Below are 21,010 nucleotides of genomic sequence, written 5' to 3'. Positions count from 1 at the left end.
GTCTTCAGAATGTGAGTTGAGTCCACCAGTAATGTCCACGGGCAGAAGGGATTTCTGTCTCTGGAGCATGATATGCTTGCTTCTCTGCTCATGCTGCAGCTCAGAATGTGAAATTTTGGATGCTTGTGGAGGACGGGTGACCCCTAGAAATAACATGATAAGGGAGTTGAGGATCTGGAACAGTCAACTGGCATTGGTTACCTGTTAGCAGTTGACGGGAGCACCATTCACAATGATCTAAAAAGATGAAAAAATCCTTTGAATTTGGAAAAGCTACCCAAAATGAGTCCTGTCATATAAAATATATTGTATGGTTAAAATCAAGGGCCACTGTGCTTGCCAGTGTCTTGTTTGTATTCCTAGCACTTCAGCTTGCAACCAAAGTGGTACCAGTGTTTTGTTTACTGACTAACATGCTTGTTGTATTTATAGGAGGCTCGCAGAAATACCTTATTAAAAGATACCATGAGGGAACGATGCATTCCAAGTTTAGTGGAATCCTGGTACCAAATCTTACAAACTTATCAGTATACTAATTCAGAATTGACATGTCAGTGCCTTGAAGTAGTGGGTGCGTATGTCTCTTGGATTGAATTGAGCCTCATCGCCAATGAAAGGTAATGCTTTTTTTGCATTAGAAATAAGTTTTTGAAAGCCCGTACTATGTTAGCACTCTAGCAAATGTTTATAGCAGTCTGTAGCAGTCTCTAGGAAATTTAAGGAAGGGCAAGTTTTGTTTCAAGTAAGGATGTCAAAAATGACCAGCTACCTGAACAGTATTAGCATCACTATGGCAGATGCTTGTGTTTGTTTTTAAGAAATAAGGAACAAGTTGAGATATATATGGTCTAACAGATGCCTGTGCTTCAGTTAACATGTACTGAGTAAAGCCTCTGTCTTTCTATCTTTTTTTAAGGTTTATAAACATGCTGCTAGGTCACATGTCTGTAGAGGTTCTACGGGAGGAAGCATGTGACTGTTTATTTGAAATTGTAAATAAAGGAATGGATCCCATTGATAAAACAAAGCTGGTTGAGACTTTGTGTCAAGTATTACAGTCTGCTGGCCTTTTCAGTATTGACCAGGTTAGTTATTTATCTCATAAGAAGAAACCTGCTGGACTGGAGCACTGATAAGAAGATAAACAATAGTAACACAGCCTGGGATGTGATGTATTAGTAGGTTGCCAAAAGGCTATCTTGATGCATTTTCCTTCTGGATTGACTGATTATCTCTGCTACAACTACTCTTACTATGTTACACTCCTTTCTCCACATACTCCTCCAAAAAAGCCTTGAAGCCAGTGTTGTATGGTGATAGCACAGTTGAACCTAGAACTCTGTCATGAAACACTCTGGGTGATCTTGATCCAGTCTTGCACTCTCGACCGGATCTCCCTCACAAGATTGACTGCCAGGGTCATGGCACCAAAACTCTGGAATTCTCTCCCTGGAGAGATTGGCCAGTCCCTTTCTGTTGCCAGTGGGCGAAGACTTGTTTTGTTTAGCATTCCCTCAGTGGTCCTTCCTCCCCAATGTTTTAACTGTTGTTTTGTGTTTGTTTTAAGCTCTGGTTTTAAATTAATTACGTATTTGTGTATTAGTTTTTAAGTTGATTTTAATCTTTATGTTTAAATTTGTTAGCTGCCTTGGTGGCCCTATTGGGGCAGCAAGGAAGGTAAAAATCTTGTTTAACAACATAAAAAAGAACACTTGTGTGCTTGCCCAAGTTCTCTGGAGGAAGGATGGGATAAAAAGAACGTAAGAGAAGCTATGTTGGATCAGGCCAATGGCCCATCCAGTCCAACACTCAGTGTCACACAGTGGCCAAAAACCAGGTGTCCTCAGGAGGTCTGCCAGTGGGGAAGGGACACTAGAAGCCCTTCCACTGATTGCCTCCCCCCCCCCCCCCCGCCAAACATCAAGAATAGAGAGCATCACTGCCCTAGACAGAGAGTTCCATCTATACCTTGTGGCTAATAGCTGCTGATGGACCTCTGCTCCATATGTTTATCCAGTCCCCTCTTGAAGCTGTCTATGCTTGAAGCTGCCATCACCTCCTGAGGCATGTAGAAGGTGATCGACTGATCTACATATCTACACATGATAGAATTTTGGAATTCATCCTTCTGCTTTTGCCCTTGTCCTACTCTGTAGGAATTGACAGTTCCACTAGATAAATATACTAGCAGAACCTGAGAGCTATAAGAGACTTCTGGAGTGGAAGAAGACACAATTTTAGTGCTTCACTACTTGCAGCTTTTGCATTTTTAGTTCTTCCATGGCTGCTGTGTGGCTGAATAGGTCTTTTTTGTTAAGGTAGAATTATTTAAATAGTCATCACCTATTCAGTCTCTTTAAGTCATATATGTAATAGTTTGGAGAAGGAATGATAGATTTGGATGGGTATTCAGTAAAGGAAAGGTAAAATGTTCAAGTGTCTTCAAGCTGGTTATTGTGCAAAAGTTTCATATAATGTGAATGTTGATTTTGATCTTCCTTTTCTTACAGGTTTTCCAAAAACTAGGCTGTTTCAATGACTTTCAAATGTTAATCGTTCTGATCTTCTTCACAGGAAGAAGATGTAGATTTCCTAGCCAGGTTCTCCAAACTGGTCAATGGAATGGGACAGGCATTGATAGCTAGTTGGACTAAACTAGTTAAAAGTGAAGATATGAAGAATGCTCAAGATACTCTACAAGCTATTGAGTCAAAAGTGGCCCTGATGTTGCAACTCCTGATTCACGAGGATGATGATATCTCTTCTAATATTATTGGGTTTTGCTATGAGTATCTACATATACTGAAGCAGGTAGTTAAAAGTCCTTATGTTGTTAAATGTTTACAAGATAGGTTCCCTAAGAAATTTGTTAGCAGTGTGGCTTGGTGAATCCTTTTTTCCTGGGAGAAGAATCTGATTTTGAACTATTTGTGATTTGTCTTGTATCTGATGACCAGCATTAATGTACGGAAATTGCTTCTGGGAATACCTTCCAAAGTATATTGTGTGTGTTGTTGTTTTGCAGTTTCCTGTGCTTTCAGAACAGCAGAAAGCTAATGTAGAGGTAGGAACTTACAAATACTTCCTCTTCCCCCCATTCTCACTATGCTTACCATGTAACTAGTGATTTATTTTGCCCTCTTGGGAAGACCTCCCCCCTCCCAAGGTTCAAACCACTGTGGATATATATCTTGAAACATAAAATACTTGATAATAAATAGCATACATTGTAGCCCAAATGTGATGCTAGCTAAACTTTAGTTTTGCACTTCAGTCAAGTGTGTGCAGCAGATCCTCTTGTCCTTGAGGCTGGATTTTGTTGACTAAATACCACTTTCCTAGAAGTCTGTCCAAGACTACTAAATTAGATAAGCATGTCCACATCAAATAGTATCAATACAATGTTGCACTCAACCTTTTTTTTCTTTTGCTGTGTCTCTTGCAAGATTTTGAGAGAAAGCTAAACTTGTTTTTATTTCATAGGCAATTATGTTAGCAGTTATGAAGAAATTAACTTATGATGAGGAATACAATTTTGAAAATGAGGTAAGATGTTCTTAAGGGCAAATTAGTCATAGAGGAAGTTCAGTTGTTATAGAAATAGTGTGAGTGTCTTGGTAACGTTTGAAAGAAGCTTTTAATGCTGTTATTTAATACTGTGTAGGAGAATCTCTTTTTGGACATACAGGGCCATAGTGCCAATTTTAATTTTGATGAGTAACAACAAATGTACATTGTAATGCATGAAGACACATACTCGCATGTGTGCACAGAGGTTCAAGTGCATATCACTTGAAGCCAAAGCATTTTTAGCATGCGATGAGAGGAGCCATAGAGAAGCTCCTTATTCTTTGTGGCCTCTGTGCAGTCTAGGCTTTCCAGGTTTCCCACAGGCAAGCCCCGTTGCCGGCCACCATTCAGAGTGATGGCAGGAGAAAAATAAAACAAAAACCAGTGATGTTGCCCATGTCACTTGCATGCTCCCTTGTCCCCAGCCCTCCCTCTGATTGCCAGGCTCAGCCTGGAAATAGTAGTGCAGTCACATGTATAGGAACATTCAAGGCCATGTAGAATATCACTCAGTAACTTCTAGAGCTGAGGTTAAAGGCTTTTTCTGGCATTGGCTCCACCCGTCTGGAGGTCAGAGGACAAATATACACATTTTGATTAGACAGAGCCCCATGTTTCTGTTTAGTTTTTTCATTCATTGTAGCATCACAAAGAGGATTTTCCTGTCTACTTGCAATGAGCTAGGCTACATACAGTTTTTGATCTTGGACTGTCTTCTGGCTTCATTTCTTGGTTATCCTTCCTTACAGGGCTTTTTTTCTGGGAAAAGAGGTGGTAGAACTCAGTGGGTTGCCCTCAGAGAAAATGGTCACATGGCTGGTGGCTCCGCCCCCTGATCTCCAGACAGAGGGGAGTTGAGATTGCCCTCCGCGCCGCTAAGCAGCGCGGAGGGCCATCTAAACTCCCCTCTGTCTGGAGATCAGGGGGCGGGGCCACCAACCATGTGACCATTTTCAAGAGGTTCCAGAACTCCGTTCCCCCGCGTTCCCCCTGAAAAAAAGCCCTGCTTCCTTAGAAGAAGGAGCCTCTCTTTATCCAGAGGGCCTTTCCTCTCACTCGGTATTCGCTCAGTTCATCAAAATGCTAGTTTAGGTGGATGCTGTTCAAGTAAGACTTCAGTTTTGCAGGGAAATTTTTTTTCTTAAATATCCAACTTTTGACGTACTCTGCTCCTGCAGAATCCCAGGTGTGACAAGCCCTGCCCATATCACTTAAGCCCAAACCTTTTTCCTGTTGGAAAAATCCTACTATATTTGGCAACCCCTACAGAGGCCAAAAGTGCAGTGGCACCTAATATAGGCCTCTAGAATTGTAAGGCATTTGATTGCTCAGGCAGGATGTACTTTTACTTTGGCTTCAATTGAAAGGTTACGTTGTTTTATCGTGTGATGTAATGTGGTTGGTGTGAAGGAGGTACTTGTGGCTATAATTTTACAAGCAATACAGAACACTATTTATTTTAAAATATTTATAAGCTCACCTTTCTCCTGACAACTCAAGACCCAAGAATGCTGTTGGCCCAATTTACTCATGCTAATTAACAGACTTAAGACGAACAGAGACATAGCAGGGCTTGGAGGCAATAACGCGAGAGTCCTTTATGTGAAATCAGGTCCACAGATGCACTTCAGATATGTGCCCAACCTTGAATATATGTGTACTGGTTTCACTGGATTGCCAGGATTTTCTTTAAGGGAGGCTCCCATTTTGCCATGGCTCTTGTGATGGAGAAGGGAGTGTTTAGTGTCATGTAATACTTGCACCCTTTTTTAAACCACTCCTGAGTATTTCCTGTTCCCCCCCTTGTTCTGGTGGTGGTTTGCCAGTATAAGGGGTCTGTTGGCAGTAGGTATTGCCTGTACGGCAGTAGTGCTGTGCTGGTGTGAACTGTCACATCTTCAGCCTTTGTCAGCACCAGGAGACAACCCCTTGCTGGGGCATGGATAAGATTGCTTTGTTAAGTTACTGCTGCATTATATAATCAAAGGACTTGTGTTCCAGCCGTCAAATAATTGGCTTGCATCTTATTTGTATATATTAAACAAAGAATGTGCATTAATATACTGGGTGATGGTCTCCCATTGCATATGTTGCCAGGGTGAAGATGAAGCAATGTTTGTAGAATACCGAAAACAGCTAAAGCTGCTGTTGGACAGGCTTGCACAGGTCTCACCTGAATTACTGTTAGTTTCCGTACGCAGAGTTTTTAACACTACGCTGCAGTAAGTTTCATTTTATGGCTTCTTTAGAGGCCTTTGCTAATTTGTATTAACCATTTCTTCCTTTTCTCTGTGTCAGCAGCTTTGGTTGGAACAGTAGCATTCTGATCATTTGATGCCTAGATTTGGAATGCAAAGATATGTTACTTCGCAGCTTTCTTGGTATCTTCTGCAGACCAGTTAATGAAGCCACAAATCTATGTAGCTTCATTAGGCCCCAAGAAAAGAATAGCTGACTAAATGCAACCATTTTTTATTTCTTTATCAGAGAAGGAAGTAGTCTCCCTTACCTTGTTATCACTGCTGCTTCAGCTAAAGTAAGGTGAAGGCAAAGTCAAGTGAAAGGGCTAAATGAATGAGAGCATTATAAAAGTTTATAAACTCACTAGAGTATAAAACAATGAAAATAAGAGTTGGGTTCTTGGGAAAGCATGTAATCAGGCATTCCAAATCTTAATGTAGATCCAGCTCTTACATGAAGGAATCTGGATCTCCCAATCTGAATCTCCCATCCAGATTACTGCTGAGGTCCACACCTGTTTGCTGCAGTAGTACAATGGCATCTGATGCTCCCAAACTATATTCTGGGCCCCATGTTTAACCAGCCATTCTAAAATTGGTACTCTAGCCATAACAATCTAGGAAAAATACTGTAATCTTATACCCCTTTCCAGCTTTCGGTAGTGTTTATTTGTATCATAAAAAACAAAATGTGTCTGTAAACCATCTTTGTAATTCCTAGTAGTTGAGGATTTACGTATTGATGCTTCCTTGCTTATGGGCATGAGCATTTTATAGTGCAGAAGATCCCTAAAATTATTGTGGATGTTTCAAGTTCATTTGCAGTGCATTTACTTTGACATGTTTTGTTTTATAGAAATTGGCAGGCAAAGCCATTTATGGAAGTAGAAGTAGCAATAAGGCTGCTGTATATGTTGGCTGAGGCCCTTCCAGTATCTCATGGTGCTCACTTTTCAGGTGATACAAAAGCTAGCGCTCTGCAGGACATGATGCGGACTGTAAGTACAACACCAAGCAGGCATGGTTGATGAAGATGTACGTAGAAGGAAAATGCTAATCAAAGTGCTCGTCCTGACTGTCTTATTTTCTCCTCTTATAGTTGGTTACCTCGGGTATTAGTGCTTATCAGCATACATCCGTTACACTGGAATTCTTTGAGACTGTGGTCAGATATGAAAAATTCTTCACCATTGAACCTCAACACATTCCAAATGTTTTAGTAAGTTCATCTATGGTAAACTAAACAAGTTGGCAGTAAAATCACTGCTCTGAACCCCTCCTTCCATAGCAAACTGTATGTATCATCGCAAACGGTGAATGAAAGAGCTCGCTTGGGAAAAGGGAAATATGTATTCCTCCTCATAACAAAGGGTGGACTTCCCTAATTTTAAACCCTAGGCAGATAACCCTGATTATTTGTCCCTATTTGGATACCTCCCAAAATGGGATAATCATTTGGGGGAAGGGTTTTTAAAAAACATCTGTCTTATCTTTTGGCAAAACAATAGCATCATGCAGTTGATTATAAATCAGTATATATCTTACCTGTTCCTCATGAATTTCTGACATTCAACTCTCCTATAATTCCAGCTTTAATTTTTTTCTAAATCTGATTACTTTTATTGCTGTGGAGTTCCTCCACTAAGGATTTTCAAGAATGTTTTAGTGGAGCCATTGGTTTTAGTATCTGCTAATGCTAAAACAAAGACTTTAATTCTATCCAGTCTCAATGCCCCCCTCATTAGGGCCTTTGAAAAATGAGATTATTTCATCTGTTGATCCAAGAGAGAGCCACAACTCATTCTTTTTTATGATGCAAGTGCTGCAATATGATTACACTATGCCCTGGGTTCACACTTGGAAAACTACATCCCTTCCAAAAACAGATGGTTTGATGGAGAGTGTTGACATCTGAAAGGTTAGAGGTCAAGGGCCTACTTCTGATTCTAGCCTTTCTTTTGCTTTCTAAATAAAGGCTAAAGGTCTGCACAGGGATCGATTTAAACTCTGTTAACAGTCTTACAGAATAGCAACCTGATCCATGCTGCAAAGAACCTCTGCAAGCAGAGACCACAAAACATTTTGGCAGATAGTCTCAAATGGCCTTAAAATGTCCAGGTCCCAAATATTTTGCAAATTACCTTTGCTGCTTGCAGGCTCGCTTTACCAATTTTTATTTCATGATTCTACAGCCAGTCTCCCTTCTATCAACTTAGCTCTCTTTGACAGCTTGCCTCATTGAATGGATGACATTATCTCACTAATAAATTGTTTAAAGGCTGGTAAGGCTTCTAAGACAATTTATATTCCTCCAGATTTGTTCAAAGCTGACCCTTTCTGATGGGCTCCAATGTTCACTAAACTGTTACAGCAAAAAATGCATCTGGAAACTTTCCGCATCAATGGAGGCACGTTATTGCAGTCCCAATTCACAAGAAGGGTGATGATAAGGATTAGGGGTGTGCAATACGGATTCAGGGGGGAAAAACTTGGATTTTTGCAGTCCAGCTAAATCTGACTTTCCTAAATCAAATCAGAGCATTTGGGATCCGATCCAGGAACCCAGATCCAGACACCCAAGTAAATCTGAGAAATGTGGCTTCAGCATCTGTCTGGTTCCTTCCTGGGCATCTCCTGGGTTTTTTTTCCCTAAGAGGAGAGGGAGAGGAGGGAGGGGGGAGTGAGTGGCCAATCTGTGCAGGAGCTCTCCTTGTGTGCCTGCTTCTGTGAGTGACACGGGTTCATTTGGGCTAAGTTGCAGACTGGAGAATAGTTCCTGACTTTCAGGAATCCTGGATTTTTTCAGATCCCTGAAACGCAGATCCGGATTTTCCAGACTTTTTTGATGTATGTCCGTAATAAGGGTCCTTCAAGATAACTATCCCATGAGCTTGCTTTCTTTGTTGGGCAAATTATAAGTTGACCATCTATTCTTAAGACTGAAAATATGGATGAAGGACTCCTCTGCTCTGGGCCTTGAACAGATTGTCTTTAAAAAAGGGAAATTGCTATTGCACCACATTAATGTTTTGGCTTGTTTGGCTGCTTAGTATACCTTCTATAAGAAAGGAAAGTTAAATGCTGCATTTATTGATCTGTAAGCAGCATTTTAAAATGTATGCTGCAAGTAGCATTTGACTCAGTTTCTTGCAGAGGATTCTGGGAAAAACTGGAGGCCCCCTCAATCACACCTAGGGCTTTCAATTTAATTAAATGACTTTATGCACCCTCTGAATTGAGGGTGCAATATAACTGCCAGGGTTATTTAACCAGCCCAGTTGGGGAGTATGCCTGGGATGCATGTTGGCCCCACAACTTTTTAATCTTTATGACCTTCCTATGAAACCCTTTGCAAATGATTTATATGCTTCCTAATTGGCAGGGCATCCAGTGCCTATCCTCTATGCTGATGATGCCATATTATTTTGTCTTTCAGCAGTATCTTTGAAAAATGTTTTCATCTTATTGTGTGGCTGAATTTCTTTATACAAATTATCATAAATTCAAAGTGTTGGTTTTCAAAGTTTGGTTTTCTCCAAATCCAAACAGCATAAACTATTGTCCTGGTTTTTAGATAAACATCATCTTTAGCAGGTCTACTCGTTCATGCAGTACTATACTGTGTCATATACTGTGGTCAAATTGCAAATCAGCACCCTGCTGGTTTGACTCCCGCTACTGCCATTAACTCAGCAGGTGGCCTTGGGTAAGCCCTCTCAGCCCCAGCTATATTGTGAGGAGAATAATATAACACTGACTTTGTTCACCGCTCTGCGTGGGCTCTAATCTGTCCAGAAGGGCAGTATGTAAGCACATTGTTGTTATTTCAAGCCTCTCTTTCATAGATTCCCCATTATTGTTGCACTCTAGTAGGAACTACAACCAATATGGCAGCTATCCAGAGTTTTTTTCCCTGGCATTAGGCAACGTATTCCATCAGCCTTCCAGGTGTTTTGGGCAGAAATCGCAGCCTAACTCCTATATGGGGTTCCTGTTTGGATCCAGGCTTTTGACTCAAATATGGAAGTTATTCAGTCATGCTTCCTCTGTGCACTGTTCAGTATTCCTAGAGGCGTGGCATCTTCAGTTCCATGCCTAGAAGCTGGAGTAAAACAGCGTGCAAATCCAAATCTGACCTTTAATGGCATAATAACATAAAAATAGGCTGGAACAAATTACAGAATTGTTACACTAAAAAGATAAAAAGTTATACAGATAGAATTTAGTTATAGCATATGATACGGTAGCATGTAAATTCTCCTTGGTTTACTGTCATAAAGTTCATATTCACTTTGTATCTTTCCAGACCCCTTCCTTCTTTTCTACTCTGGCTACACTCTGATTCCTTTTTAAGTCCTTGGAGCCAGTTGTTAGATTCCAAAATTGCAGAATTAGGTTTCTCTGTTTTGGGTTTGTCTTGAGTTAAAGCTCACTAGGCTTGTACCCTGGCAAAAAATCTGCTCAGATTATTAGACTTGAGCTAGTTGCCAAATGAATTTGTTCTCCACTCCAGCTGGGTTTTATTTTTTCAGGACCCTTTGCTGGTAATAAATGTTTACGTTCCATTACAGTTCCTTCTTACCACTGTCTTTTTTTTCTCCAGACTGCTTTAATGTGCTACTAATTGCCAACTTTTATGGTAGATTTTCCAGCATTCCACATAATTGGAGGATCAGTCTCTCTGGACTTGAAATCCTGAAACTTTTTAAATGTAAATTTTTGTGATATTTCAAGAGCCTCCTTGATCATCCCTTTTCTTGTAATATTCCCCAACCACTCTGATGACTATCATTTACTTAATCTTTTGTATGGAATTAAAAACTATATCTTTGGCTATTGCTGAATATATTTTGACTGCTCTAAAAATTCTAGCTACTGTTATTAACTCAGTGTTGAATCAGTTATGAAGTATGCCTACTGCTATTTTTTAAAATGTAAATCTGTGTTGTTTTAAATGTGAATCCTTATTTCTTCTGAAATGTGGGATTTCTTTTACGTTTTTAACTGTTTGTACTAATTTGCACTTTTTCTTTAAAAGTCTATTTCCCATATTAGAGTTCTTTGAAATAAATGGGGTGTCATCCTAAATCCTTAATTTTAAAAAATTATATGGTTATGCATGGTTATACATGATGCTATGTTTATCCTGTATTTTTTAAAAGAAGTTGCAAAAAATATGATGTTTGCTTGTCTTGTTATATTCTCTTCCATTGTATAAGAAATTCCTGGGGCTTTAATTGCTTATGAAACTTTCCAATCTTCATTGCAGATGGCCTTCTTAGATCACAGAGGTCTTCGCCATGCTAATCCAAAAGTTCGAAGCAGAATAGCTTACCTTTTCTCCAGATTTGTCAAGTCTCTCAAGTAAGCTGCTTGAAAACGAGTGAATTACTTAAAAGATTTCCAGGACTTGAAAAACTGGCTTTTTTCAGAAGCAAATGCAGAAAATGTAGAGCTTGGTGCATCACATATCATACATTTAGATCTCCTTCATTAGTGATAGGCTCAAACATGTCTTGTTCTCATAGTCACAGAGTATCATGACATGAAGTTGGGAGAACAGTGCAGAAGGGTCTCTTTAAAACAGTGTGTGTGTGTGTGCAGAACCTGAATTCGTTCAAATGTAATTCATTATCTCTGGCTGTCCACTTTTCTTCCCCCCAACCCCCACCCCACTCAACCATGTGGCTCAGATATTGTAGACTTTCAGGTTCTGGGGGGGGGGAATGCTGTTTGTCGTGAATGTCCAAATCAGATGAAATGCTAAGTTGGAGTTTGAGATGCACAAGGAAGAAGACCTGGGGATAGGGAGGAGGCTCAGAAGGCCAAGGCTTGCTTGTCGTATCTGACATAAGCCTGTACACTTGATTTGTGGGCCCCTGGCTCTACCAACTAGTTCACCATATTCCCTCCAGACTGTTTATTCTCTGTCGTGCACGTTCCTGAAATGTCTAAGTCAGTGTCCAAATCCAGTGTTTTAAAAGTGTTTTTGGATTAGCATTTTATTATTGTTTTTGGATTAGCATTTTCTTATTATTGTAATTAATATATAATGATGTGACATGCAATTCATTATAGTAAATAGAAGAGATGCATAAGGGAGGATTCATGCTGTGCTCTGTAGTGTGAGGTGAGATTTTCATCAATGATAAGCAATATAGTTCCTCTTGATGTTAACCAACTAACTGTTTAAGACTTTCTTGCAAATAAAATAGTTAATTATAAAATAAAACAGCTATAAAGTTTAAAGATATAAACTTGGCTTGCCATTTTATGTTTCAGCAAACAAATGAACCCTTTTATTGAAGATGTTCTGAACAGAATACAAGATCTACTAGAACTTTCTCCACCAGTAAGTATTTTTCATTCCTGAGCATGAGCAGTGCAAACCCACAGTTCAGATGTGCAATGTGTCCACCTCAGCATCATATATGTGGAGCATTTGAATGTGCATGTACGTGTCCCCATATTCTGATAGCAATTCAACTCAATAGATTAAGCTGCTCATTCCTCCTTGTCCTGCCTTGATAGGCCTTGCTTAATTCTTTTTTCAGAAAGTATCCTTGCATGTTGCAAAATGCAGCAGGTTATAGATCTTGGACTTGAGCCATCACAAGTCACCCAAATGTTTAAAGTTATATGGCTTTTCAAAAATAATGATTCATAGAAACTGTCTGAGGCCCTCCAGAGTTACATTCTCCAGTTTCAGACTAGACTGATCACTGTTTTATAATTGGATGATCTGGAGTTCATTGAATAGTTGGCTGCCATCTTAAACTGTACCTTTTATGCCACGGTGAATATTACCACATAGTAGTAGTTTCAGGCAGATTCTCAAAAGTAGGATGCAGTGAAATCACCCAGTTACATGTCTGCTTTGGCCGCTTTACTATGTTTGCAAAATTTTGTGTGAAGAAATTGTAGTCATCCAGATGGCTTCTAATCCCTTTTTGGTATCACTGTGTTGAGATTGTTCTGTGGTTCTGCAGACTCTAGCACTAATGTCATGCCCTGTTGCTCTGATGGGTGTCCGAGGCTTTTCTCATCAGCTTAATGATGTCTGTGCAAAGTTGATACAGCAGATCAAAAATGAACACACTCAAAGAAGTTATGGGGCTGCCATACACAGAATCAAATGGTTGATCTATTTGTGACTGTCGGTCTTGTGGACTGACGGCCAGTGGCTGTCCAGAATTGTAGGTACAGATGATTCACACCACCCGCTTCCTGTTGCCTGGGACCTTCAGCATGCAAAGAAAATGCTGTACAATTGACCCATGGCCCCTCCACATATCTACATAGATGCTTTCTGTGGGAGGGTGGTGGGGTTAAGGTTTTGTGGTTTTTCTGACACTAATCGTGTTTGTAGTACATATATGTCTTTTCGCACTTCAGAATTCTTCAATTAGAAGAAAAGGGCAAATTATTATTTTGTTTTGGTTCCAGGAAAATGGTTACCAGGCTTTGTTAAGCAGTGATGACCAGCTGTTCATTTATGAGACAGCTGGAGTATTAATTGTGAACAGCGACTACTCTGCCGAACGGAAGCAGGCATTAATGAGAAATCTTTTGACTCCTCTAATGGAGAAGTTTAAAGTACTGTTAGAAAAGCTCATGATGGCACAAGATGAGGACAGACAGATGGCATTGGCTGATTGTCTGAATCATGCTGTTGGCTTTGCAAGGTGGGAGCAACACTGTTTAAACATTTGCCTCTAAATAAATTTTGAATAAGATAATTGGTCTGAATGAGTCTGTAAACCCACAGGTGATAATGGACACATCATATATTTGTCAATGAAGGAGCGTTCCTTGGCTGTGATTTTTTTTGCAGCCTACTGGTTTCTTCTCTTACTACTCCTTGTTACAGGAGTAAAGCTTGGGTGGTCTAACGAGGGTAGAACTCAGTTAAAAGTAAATTACCAAATTTGGGAGCTGCCAAAATTTTAAAAAACAGCCTTTTTGGAAACCGGCTTCTGTTGTCTCACAATTTAAGGGAAATATTTATTACTGCAGTGGGGAGGTCATATTTATTTAGCTAGCCAATGTGAGCAATGCAAAAATTGGTTAACATCTCTTTAGAACACTTGCCATTAATCCAAAGTGCAGACGCACAATGTAGATAATGGCATTATTTAAAATATGGCATAATTGCTTAAAGTGTTTTAGAAATTATATCAGACTTTCAAAGTTGCCTTGAAAGAAAGTGGGATAGTTTTAAATGTTTAAATGGTTTTGCATTTGTTTTGTTTTTTCCTCAGCCGAACCAGCAAAGCTTTTAGCAATAAGCAGACCGTAAAACAGTGTGGCTGCTCGGAAGTTTATTTGGACTGCTTGCAAACATTTCTACCAGCTCTCAGCTGTCCCTTACAGAAGGAGGTTCTTAGAAGTGGGGTCCGCACCTTTCTTCACCGAATGATTATTTGTTTAGAGGAAGAAGTTCTCCCATTCATCCCTTCAGCCTCTGAACATATGCTCAAGGACTGTGAAGCAAAAGATGTCCAAGAATTCATTCCTCTCATAAACCAAATCACAGCTAAGTTCAAGGTAGGACTTCAATTCCATTTTTAGAATAAAAAGCTTAACATTTAAGGAGAATTTTTATCTTTGGGACCTTCAGAGAGAAAAAACATGATTTTCCTATTTGTGCCAGTTCCTTTAATTTTTTTCTTTTCAGACTAATTTGGAAAAGTGATTACAACTGTTACTGCACTTATTTGCAAACTATCAGTATGTTCTGAAATACAGAAGTGGTCATGAAATGTTTGATAAATTCTCAGAATAACAGCTTTAAAAATGTCAAGACATCCTCATGGTTTAAAATTAGGTAGTTCAGTATTGGCAGACTAATATTCGCTGAAATATAATGGTTTTATGGCTTAACTTTTAATATGTGTTGCTTGGAAGATGATGAACAGTATATTCCTTTTTCTGTTTTATAACAAAGATTTATAGGTACGTATACAGATTAAATGCATATGCAAATTAGGTAAGCATGGAAAGTTTCAAGAGGCATATGGAACAGAGATGTCAAACATACATAAAAACCAGAGTGGCTCTACCCAAGTGTTAACCCACTGAGTAGGCTTGGACTGATATCTCTTTCTTATCTGTAAATGGTGTGTTTAAATGTATGAGTGTTGGCAGAGACAGGTTACAAAGGGGTAAGAAATGATTCTGTTATACAAAGTCTTGTTGCTTTCTCAGAACTTCCTAGCAGCGCAAATCTTAAGAGTTAAAAATGGGGGGTGGGTGGGATGTTCTCTTAATTGAAACCATGGCTGGACAGCAACTTTTACACACCATAAATGCCGTACTCTGGAACCCAAGGGATAGAGGATACAGAACATTGTAGGTAAATGGGAGAAGGACAATAATGTTTTCTTAATCTCTTTATGACAACTTATGTGGTTGAACATGGGCTTCACAAATAGTGCTATTAAGAAATGTCTGAAGTAACTTAGAGAAAAGTAAATTACTGTCTGGAGCTGCAGTCCAACAGTGCACTTTTCACTGTGAATTGCTGTTTGAAAATCTGAATGCAAAACCACAGAATGTCTGTAAACAGTTATTTAGGGTAATACTGCTGAAATTATTATGGACCATGCTATCATGCTGGCAAAACTAGTATTAGTTTTGTGCTGGATTTGCAGTGGCTAAGAATAGTGTCACTAGTATGGGCCAATGAATTATTCTGAAGTGGAATATGTGAACTCTTGGTTCAGATCTCTGAGCTTATTGTCTACCTTGGGCAGTTCCCTATTTTAGCTAAGGTTAATCCTCTAAAAAGTTGGTATAGCGACTGACATCATGGGACACTTGTGTAGATTAATGCGAAGCAGCTGTAAAGCAGCTGGCTTGCATTTTTTTTTTACGAAAACTTCTGTTCCATACAAAGGTTTTTTAAACATGAGACAACTAGGAACCTAAATAAAACACCTTGAGTCCTGTAGGCCATGCACATAGAGTCATCATTCTTTCCCCCCTTTCCTAGCAGTTCCCTGAAAGCTCCAAAATGCTGGTGGTGAAATTGTAAGATCTCTGTGGACCAAAAATCATGTGGCAGTGAGGAGGGGGAAATCGGGCAACTTGCCCTCCTTCAGTCGGCAGATGTTTGGTTGGCACAGGAACAGCACCAGCCTCATTTCCTCTCCTCAGCGCAACTGCATGTGTTGTGGCTTTTTACCCACAAAAGTCCCACTCTATCACCAGTGTTTCAAAGGTCAAAGTGGGTGGGTGTTCCTTAAAAATGTGTGCCACCAGCCATTATTTTATGGCTTTGGTATTCTGAGCCTGTTAACCAAATTAAGATTACACACATGGAAATGGGGCTGTCTAGTCCCTATACTGTAAAAAGTCTTCTAAGTCATGATGATTAAAATACGAATTTTTTTTTGTAGTTCAGCTCCAGAAACCTCCTCTGGAAAACTAGAGAGTTAAATGTAGATGCCCTGTTCTTTTCTGTTTGTGTTGAAACGTTTCTATTGATCTAACTCAGAGGTCCCCAACATGGTACCCCTGGGTACAGTTGTGCCTGCTGACACCTTTCTTGGTGCTTGCCAAGTGTTTTTAGAAAGTGGGTGGGGCCAGGTGGTGCTTTTGCCCAGCAGGGCTTCTGGTTAGTCATTGAAGATTTGATTGGCTGTGGAGATTTTTAAAAACATTGCTTTGACAGAAGCTGCTTCTACAGCACAAGGATCTTCATTGTGTGACTGAAGGTCATAGACTTACAGAGCTGGAAGGTGCCTTACAGATCATCTAGTCCGACCCCTGCCCAATGCAGGAACAGCCTAAAGCATCCACAACAAGTATTTGTCCAGCTGCTCCTTGAAGACTGCCCATGAGGGGAAACCCACCACATCTCTAGGCAGCTTATTCCACCGCTGAATCACTCTTAATGTGAAGTTTTTCCTAACATCCAGTCAGAACAATATGATTTAGTAGGCATTACAGAGACTTACAGAATGTAAGCTGTAGCAGCCATTTTGTTGCTGTGCTCACCACACTGTGTCAGAATTCCAAATGTGCCCACAGGCTTGAAATAGTTGGGAATCCCTGATCTAACTAAATTATAATTGAAAGATTACTTCTGTATTTTATTGATGATTTGCATATTTATATATGATTGGCATGGCTTTTCAATTGAAATTCCTTGTACTTGAGTTAATGGTATGATATCAGACTAAGAATTGTAGCTTCTTTTCTTTTTTTTTTATGCCTCTAACAGTTTTGATAACTGACAGGCTTTCCTTACCCTTTAATAGATCCAAGTCTCCCCATTTCTGCAACAAATGTTTATGCCACTGCTGCGTGCTATTTTTGAAGTTCTACACCGTCCAGCGGAAGAAAATGACCAATCTGCTGCTTTGGAAAAACAGATGTTACGAAGGAGTTACTTTGCCTTTCTACAAACAGTCACTGGCAGTGGGATGAGTGAAGTCATAGCTAATCAGGGTGAGGAATGGCTCTTGATTTCATACCTGGTAGATATGAATGTTTTAAAACAAGTGTCATTCCATAGCAGTGATAGAAATGGAAATAATTTTGATTTAATCAAAAGGATTTTATTTTGCCTGTTCTGAGGTTTTCCTACTTGGAAGTGCCATTGGTTTGAAGGATTATGAAGCAAAGTTTTTGAGTTGAAGCAAAATGCCTTCAGCATTACTTCCTGAATATACCTAGATTCTTTACAGTTGGCGTGTCAAACATATGGCCTACGGGTTACATTCCCTCTACCAAGACCACTCATCTGGCCTACAGAGCAACCTTTGTTGGACAAAATGGCTGCTCAGCCTGTTACTCTGGTATCTCTGGACAGCAGTACGCAGCACGGGAGAGTACTTAAAAAGCCTGGGAGTGGTGTGCAGGAAACCAAGCCAATGGGTAGCAGTATAAGTCTGTAAGGAAACTGCTCTTCTTGTACTTGCAATACTCACTCTGCTTCAGAGCAACTTCCTTACAATTTGCATTGCTGTCCGCTGCATTGGGTTCTTTTCTACCTCTCCAGCCATTTGGGGAACTTTCTGCTTGTCTCCAGAAAGCCCTCTCCTTCCTTTCCCCACCTTTTCCCCCTTGGCAGGAGGCAGACACAACACTCTGTGGCTAGCTAGAAAGGTGTATACAGCATCAGCAAGAAACGACTGAGTCCCAGTTTCCAAGTCCTTCTCACCCCATTTCCCCTTTCCCACCCAACCTCCTTTTCTCCCTTCCTCTTGGGGGGAAGAGGGAGGCCAACTCAGCATGCCCAGGCACAGAGCATGACTCATGCTCAGTAGTATTAGGACAGCGACTGGTGAGGTAGGGTAGTGGGGGATGAGTGGAAGATGTGGTCTTGGGGCAGTAAAACTGTTAGAGAGGCCTGTGTCTGCTCACCTATTTGACGTTGACATTCTCGCTTCAGTGAGTTATTGAGTCTCTGACTTGGAAGTCTCTTTGAGAACAAATTTCATTTTCCAGGTGACTGACAGTTTCCATCATAGAGAATATCTGCTAGTTCAAATTACTACAGTTTTGGTAGCTCAAAATTGCAGAAAATTGTTCAAATGATTTGGTTTTAGATAAAACCTATGCAAGTCTTAGGTATGTATCGCTTGAAAGTATAAGGCTGAAACTCTGTATATGGTCAGCTTTGCATTTTGGCTTCTTTTGTCAACTGGAGACTGAAACAGAAGAATTTATTCTTCTTACTTTACTGCAAATAAGATTTATAGTTGAACTTTCCTTTCTCTAGGTGCAGAGAACGTAGAACATGTATTGTTCACAGTCATCCAAGGAGCTGTTGACTACCCAGACCCTATTGCTCAGAAAACCTGCTTTATTATTCTTTCAAAACTGGTGGAACTTTGGGGTAAGTTTGCTTAGACTGATGATGGCATTATGTATAAAAAGTGTTTATTTGCTGGATGTTTTTCCTTTCAAACATTACAGTATTCACTGCTGGTGTAGGCGGTACCCCAACTGCCAGGGTTTTTTTGCTGTGGTGTGAGTGGACCTTTGTGATAACCACGTGGGTAGAGGTTTCAGTGGTGTTTGTTTCTGTTGTTTTTGATAGGAGGCAAAGATGGGCCTGTTGGCTTTGCTGACTTTGTCTACAAACACATTGTTCCTGCTTGTTTCTTAGCACCTTTAAAGCAAACCTTTGACTTAGCAGATGCACAGACAGTATTGGTATGTATTTTATAACACTCTTTACCTTGAGATATTTGCTAAATGAACACAGGCTGAATTATGCTTAGGGTGATGTATACAATCTAGAAGAGATCCTGAGAAATGTAGCCTGTAATGCAATGACTTTGTGAAGTAAAAATGTAGCACTGAATCATCTTCGTTCTAATGTGTTTGTGCTAAGGTATTCCTATTTCGTTTTTGTAGGCATTATCTGAGTGTGCAGTGACATTAAAAACAATTCATCTCAAAAGGGTAAGTCTAGCACAATGCAGGCTGTTTTATTTAACATCTTATCCCCAGGGCCTGGACTGACATCTGCTGTTATTTGGATCATTACTTCATAGGCTAGCAATGCTGGTCTTTGTGGATGCCCCTTTTCTTTTTCCTACATGCTCCCTTGATTCAGCAGTATCATTGCCAAGTTTCTTTTGAGCCTCTGCAACCAAACTTCCTGAACGCGGCCCCTTGAAATAAGTCGCATGAATTGGACACATGCTTTTGTAAGTTTGTTGGTTGCTGAATTACCAAGCTTCCTGCAGAATTAAAATTCTTCACCTTTACCATTATCTCTGAAAGAGCTAGAAGGGGGAAATGTGTAGTGATAGCAGACTGAGCATATGGAAGCATATGAAAGCTACATTATGTCACTATCATTGTATTTAGCACCACTAGGGTACAGGTTTCTCTGCAACTCTGGCTAGAGAAATTACAGAGTATGTTAAATGAAGAGGAGGATGAAGACTGTGTGTCAGAGGGGACAAAAAGGTGGTACTGCTTGTTCATGCAACATAAGGCTTCAGTCACCAAGAAAGACTTTGTTGAAGTGATAGTTGAGGAATGTTATGAAAGAAGAGAAGCAGGCTGATAAATAGGAAATCGGTGTTCCAGACTTCAGGATAAGCAAGAAGGATGAGGTAGGAGGTAAGACTACTAGAATAATGGAGCAAGGTGGTTCAGATTTTGCAAGCGCTTTGATGCTACAAACATTCTGACATTGAAGTGGGTGGCTTGCAATTTTTAATCATAACTAACTTTGCAATCCCCCCCATATTATCCAGAATATTCTCTCTTGCTTTGCATTGTGGGGTATCTCTAGGTTACTTCTTAATCTTCCTTCATGTTCTGCTTTGGCCAGTTTGCCTAACCTATCATTGTTCAAGCAAAAAAAAAAGATTATATAGTTTAGGATTAAAAATAAGAAAATATGTCCAACCACTTTCTAAACACCAGATGTGTTTTTTCTAGGGCCTTGAATGTATTCAGTATCTTCAGCAAGAATATCTACCTTCACTGCAGGTAGCGCCTGAAATAATACAGGTAGGAATTCCTTCTAATGGGATTACTTGGGCAACTTCTGAGGTTTACTCAAGCAGATTTTAATGAGTTTGATACTTGTACTCTTCGAGCGAAATATACTGTAGAACAACAGTATGCCAGTAATCTAGCCTGAAAAATTCAGCATAAGAGAAGTCAATGCAGAGAGACAACACATGGCACATCTAACAGTGCAGGATTACTCTGGTCATTAGTATACCTATCTTTGGTCACTAGAGAAGCCATCTCTGATGCATTCAGTTTTCTAAGAATGTAGTTAGCATATAGGAGACCATTATACTAGTATAACCAAATGTTAAACTTTTGCCTTTTTATAGGAGTTCTGTCAAGCACTTCAGCAGCCTGATGCTAAAGTTTTTAAAAACTACTTAAAGGTAAATTTCTGTAGTTTTAAAAGTGTGTGTATATGCATGGGTGAATGCATTTTGACTTTAAGTTGGTTTGCACGTATCTTGCTCTTACTTCCTTCAGTGTGTCATGATTTCTAGTGGTACACTTCAACAGCTTATTCTGCTTGTGGCCACCTCCCATCTTCCTTGTTGCTTTCACGCTGCCACTGAAAAGTACAGTGCTGTAAGATAAGTACAGGAGCTGGAAAGGAAAATTAAAGTCGGAACTGATGGCCTTTCTAGGGCGACTTGATGCAGAGGCGAGATGCACTGGGCTCAGATTTATTAGGGTAATTCTTTTGTAGTGAG

General features: G+C 39.9%; 1 protein-coding gene across 1 annotated transcript in view; it reads left to right on the top strand.

Annotated features, from left to right (window-relative positions):
• XPOT (exportin for tRNA) overlaps positions 1-21,010 on the top strand; it is a 32,846-nt gene that overhangs the window by 10,481 nt on the left and 1,355 nt on the right. The window contains exons 7-24 of the mRNA XM_054988976.1: positions 433-617; positions 917-1,085; positions 2,575-2,811; positions 3,026-3,064; positions 3,484-3,546; positions 5,668-5,792; positions 6,667-6,808; positions 6,910-7,029; positions 11,080-11,174; positions 12,093-12,162; positions 13,257-13,495; positions 14,072-14,357; positions 17,075-17,264; positions 18,541-18,657; positions 18,862-18,977; positions 19,182-19,229; positions 20,223-20,294; positions 20,630-20,686. Coding sequence (XP_054844951.1) covers positions 433-617; positions 917-1,085; positions 2,575-2,811; positions 3,026-3,064; positions 3,484-3,546; positions 5,668-5,792; positions 6,667-6,808; positions 6,910-7,029; positions 11,080-11,174; positions 12,093-12,162; positions 13,257-13,495; positions 14,072-14,357; positions 17,075-17,264; positions 18,541-18,657; positions 18,862-18,977; positions 19,182-19,229; positions 20,223-20,294; positions 20,630-20,686 — 2,370 coding nt within the window. The remainder of the gene's footprint in view (positions 1-432; positions 618-916; positions 1,086-2,574; positions 2,812-3,025; positions 3,065-3,483; positions 3,547-5,667; positions 5,793-6,666; positions 6,809-6,909; positions 7,030-11,079; positions 11,175-12,092; positions 12,163-13,256; positions 13,496-14,071; positions 14,358-17,074; positions 17,265-18,540; positions 18,658-18,861; positions 18,978-19,181; positions 19,230-20,222; positions 20,295-20,629; positions 20,687-21,010) is intronic.

Source organism: Eublepharis macularius, chromosome 9 (genome assembly GCF_028583425.1).
Source record: "Eublepharis macularius isolate TG4126 chromosome 9, MPM_Emac_v1.0, whole genome shotgun sequence".
Classification (NCBI taxonomy): Eukaryota; Metazoa; Chordata; class Lepidosauria; order Squamata; family Eublepharidae; genus Eublepharis; species Eublepharis macularius.
This window is presented reverse-complemented; position numbering and strand designations above follow the sequence as displayed.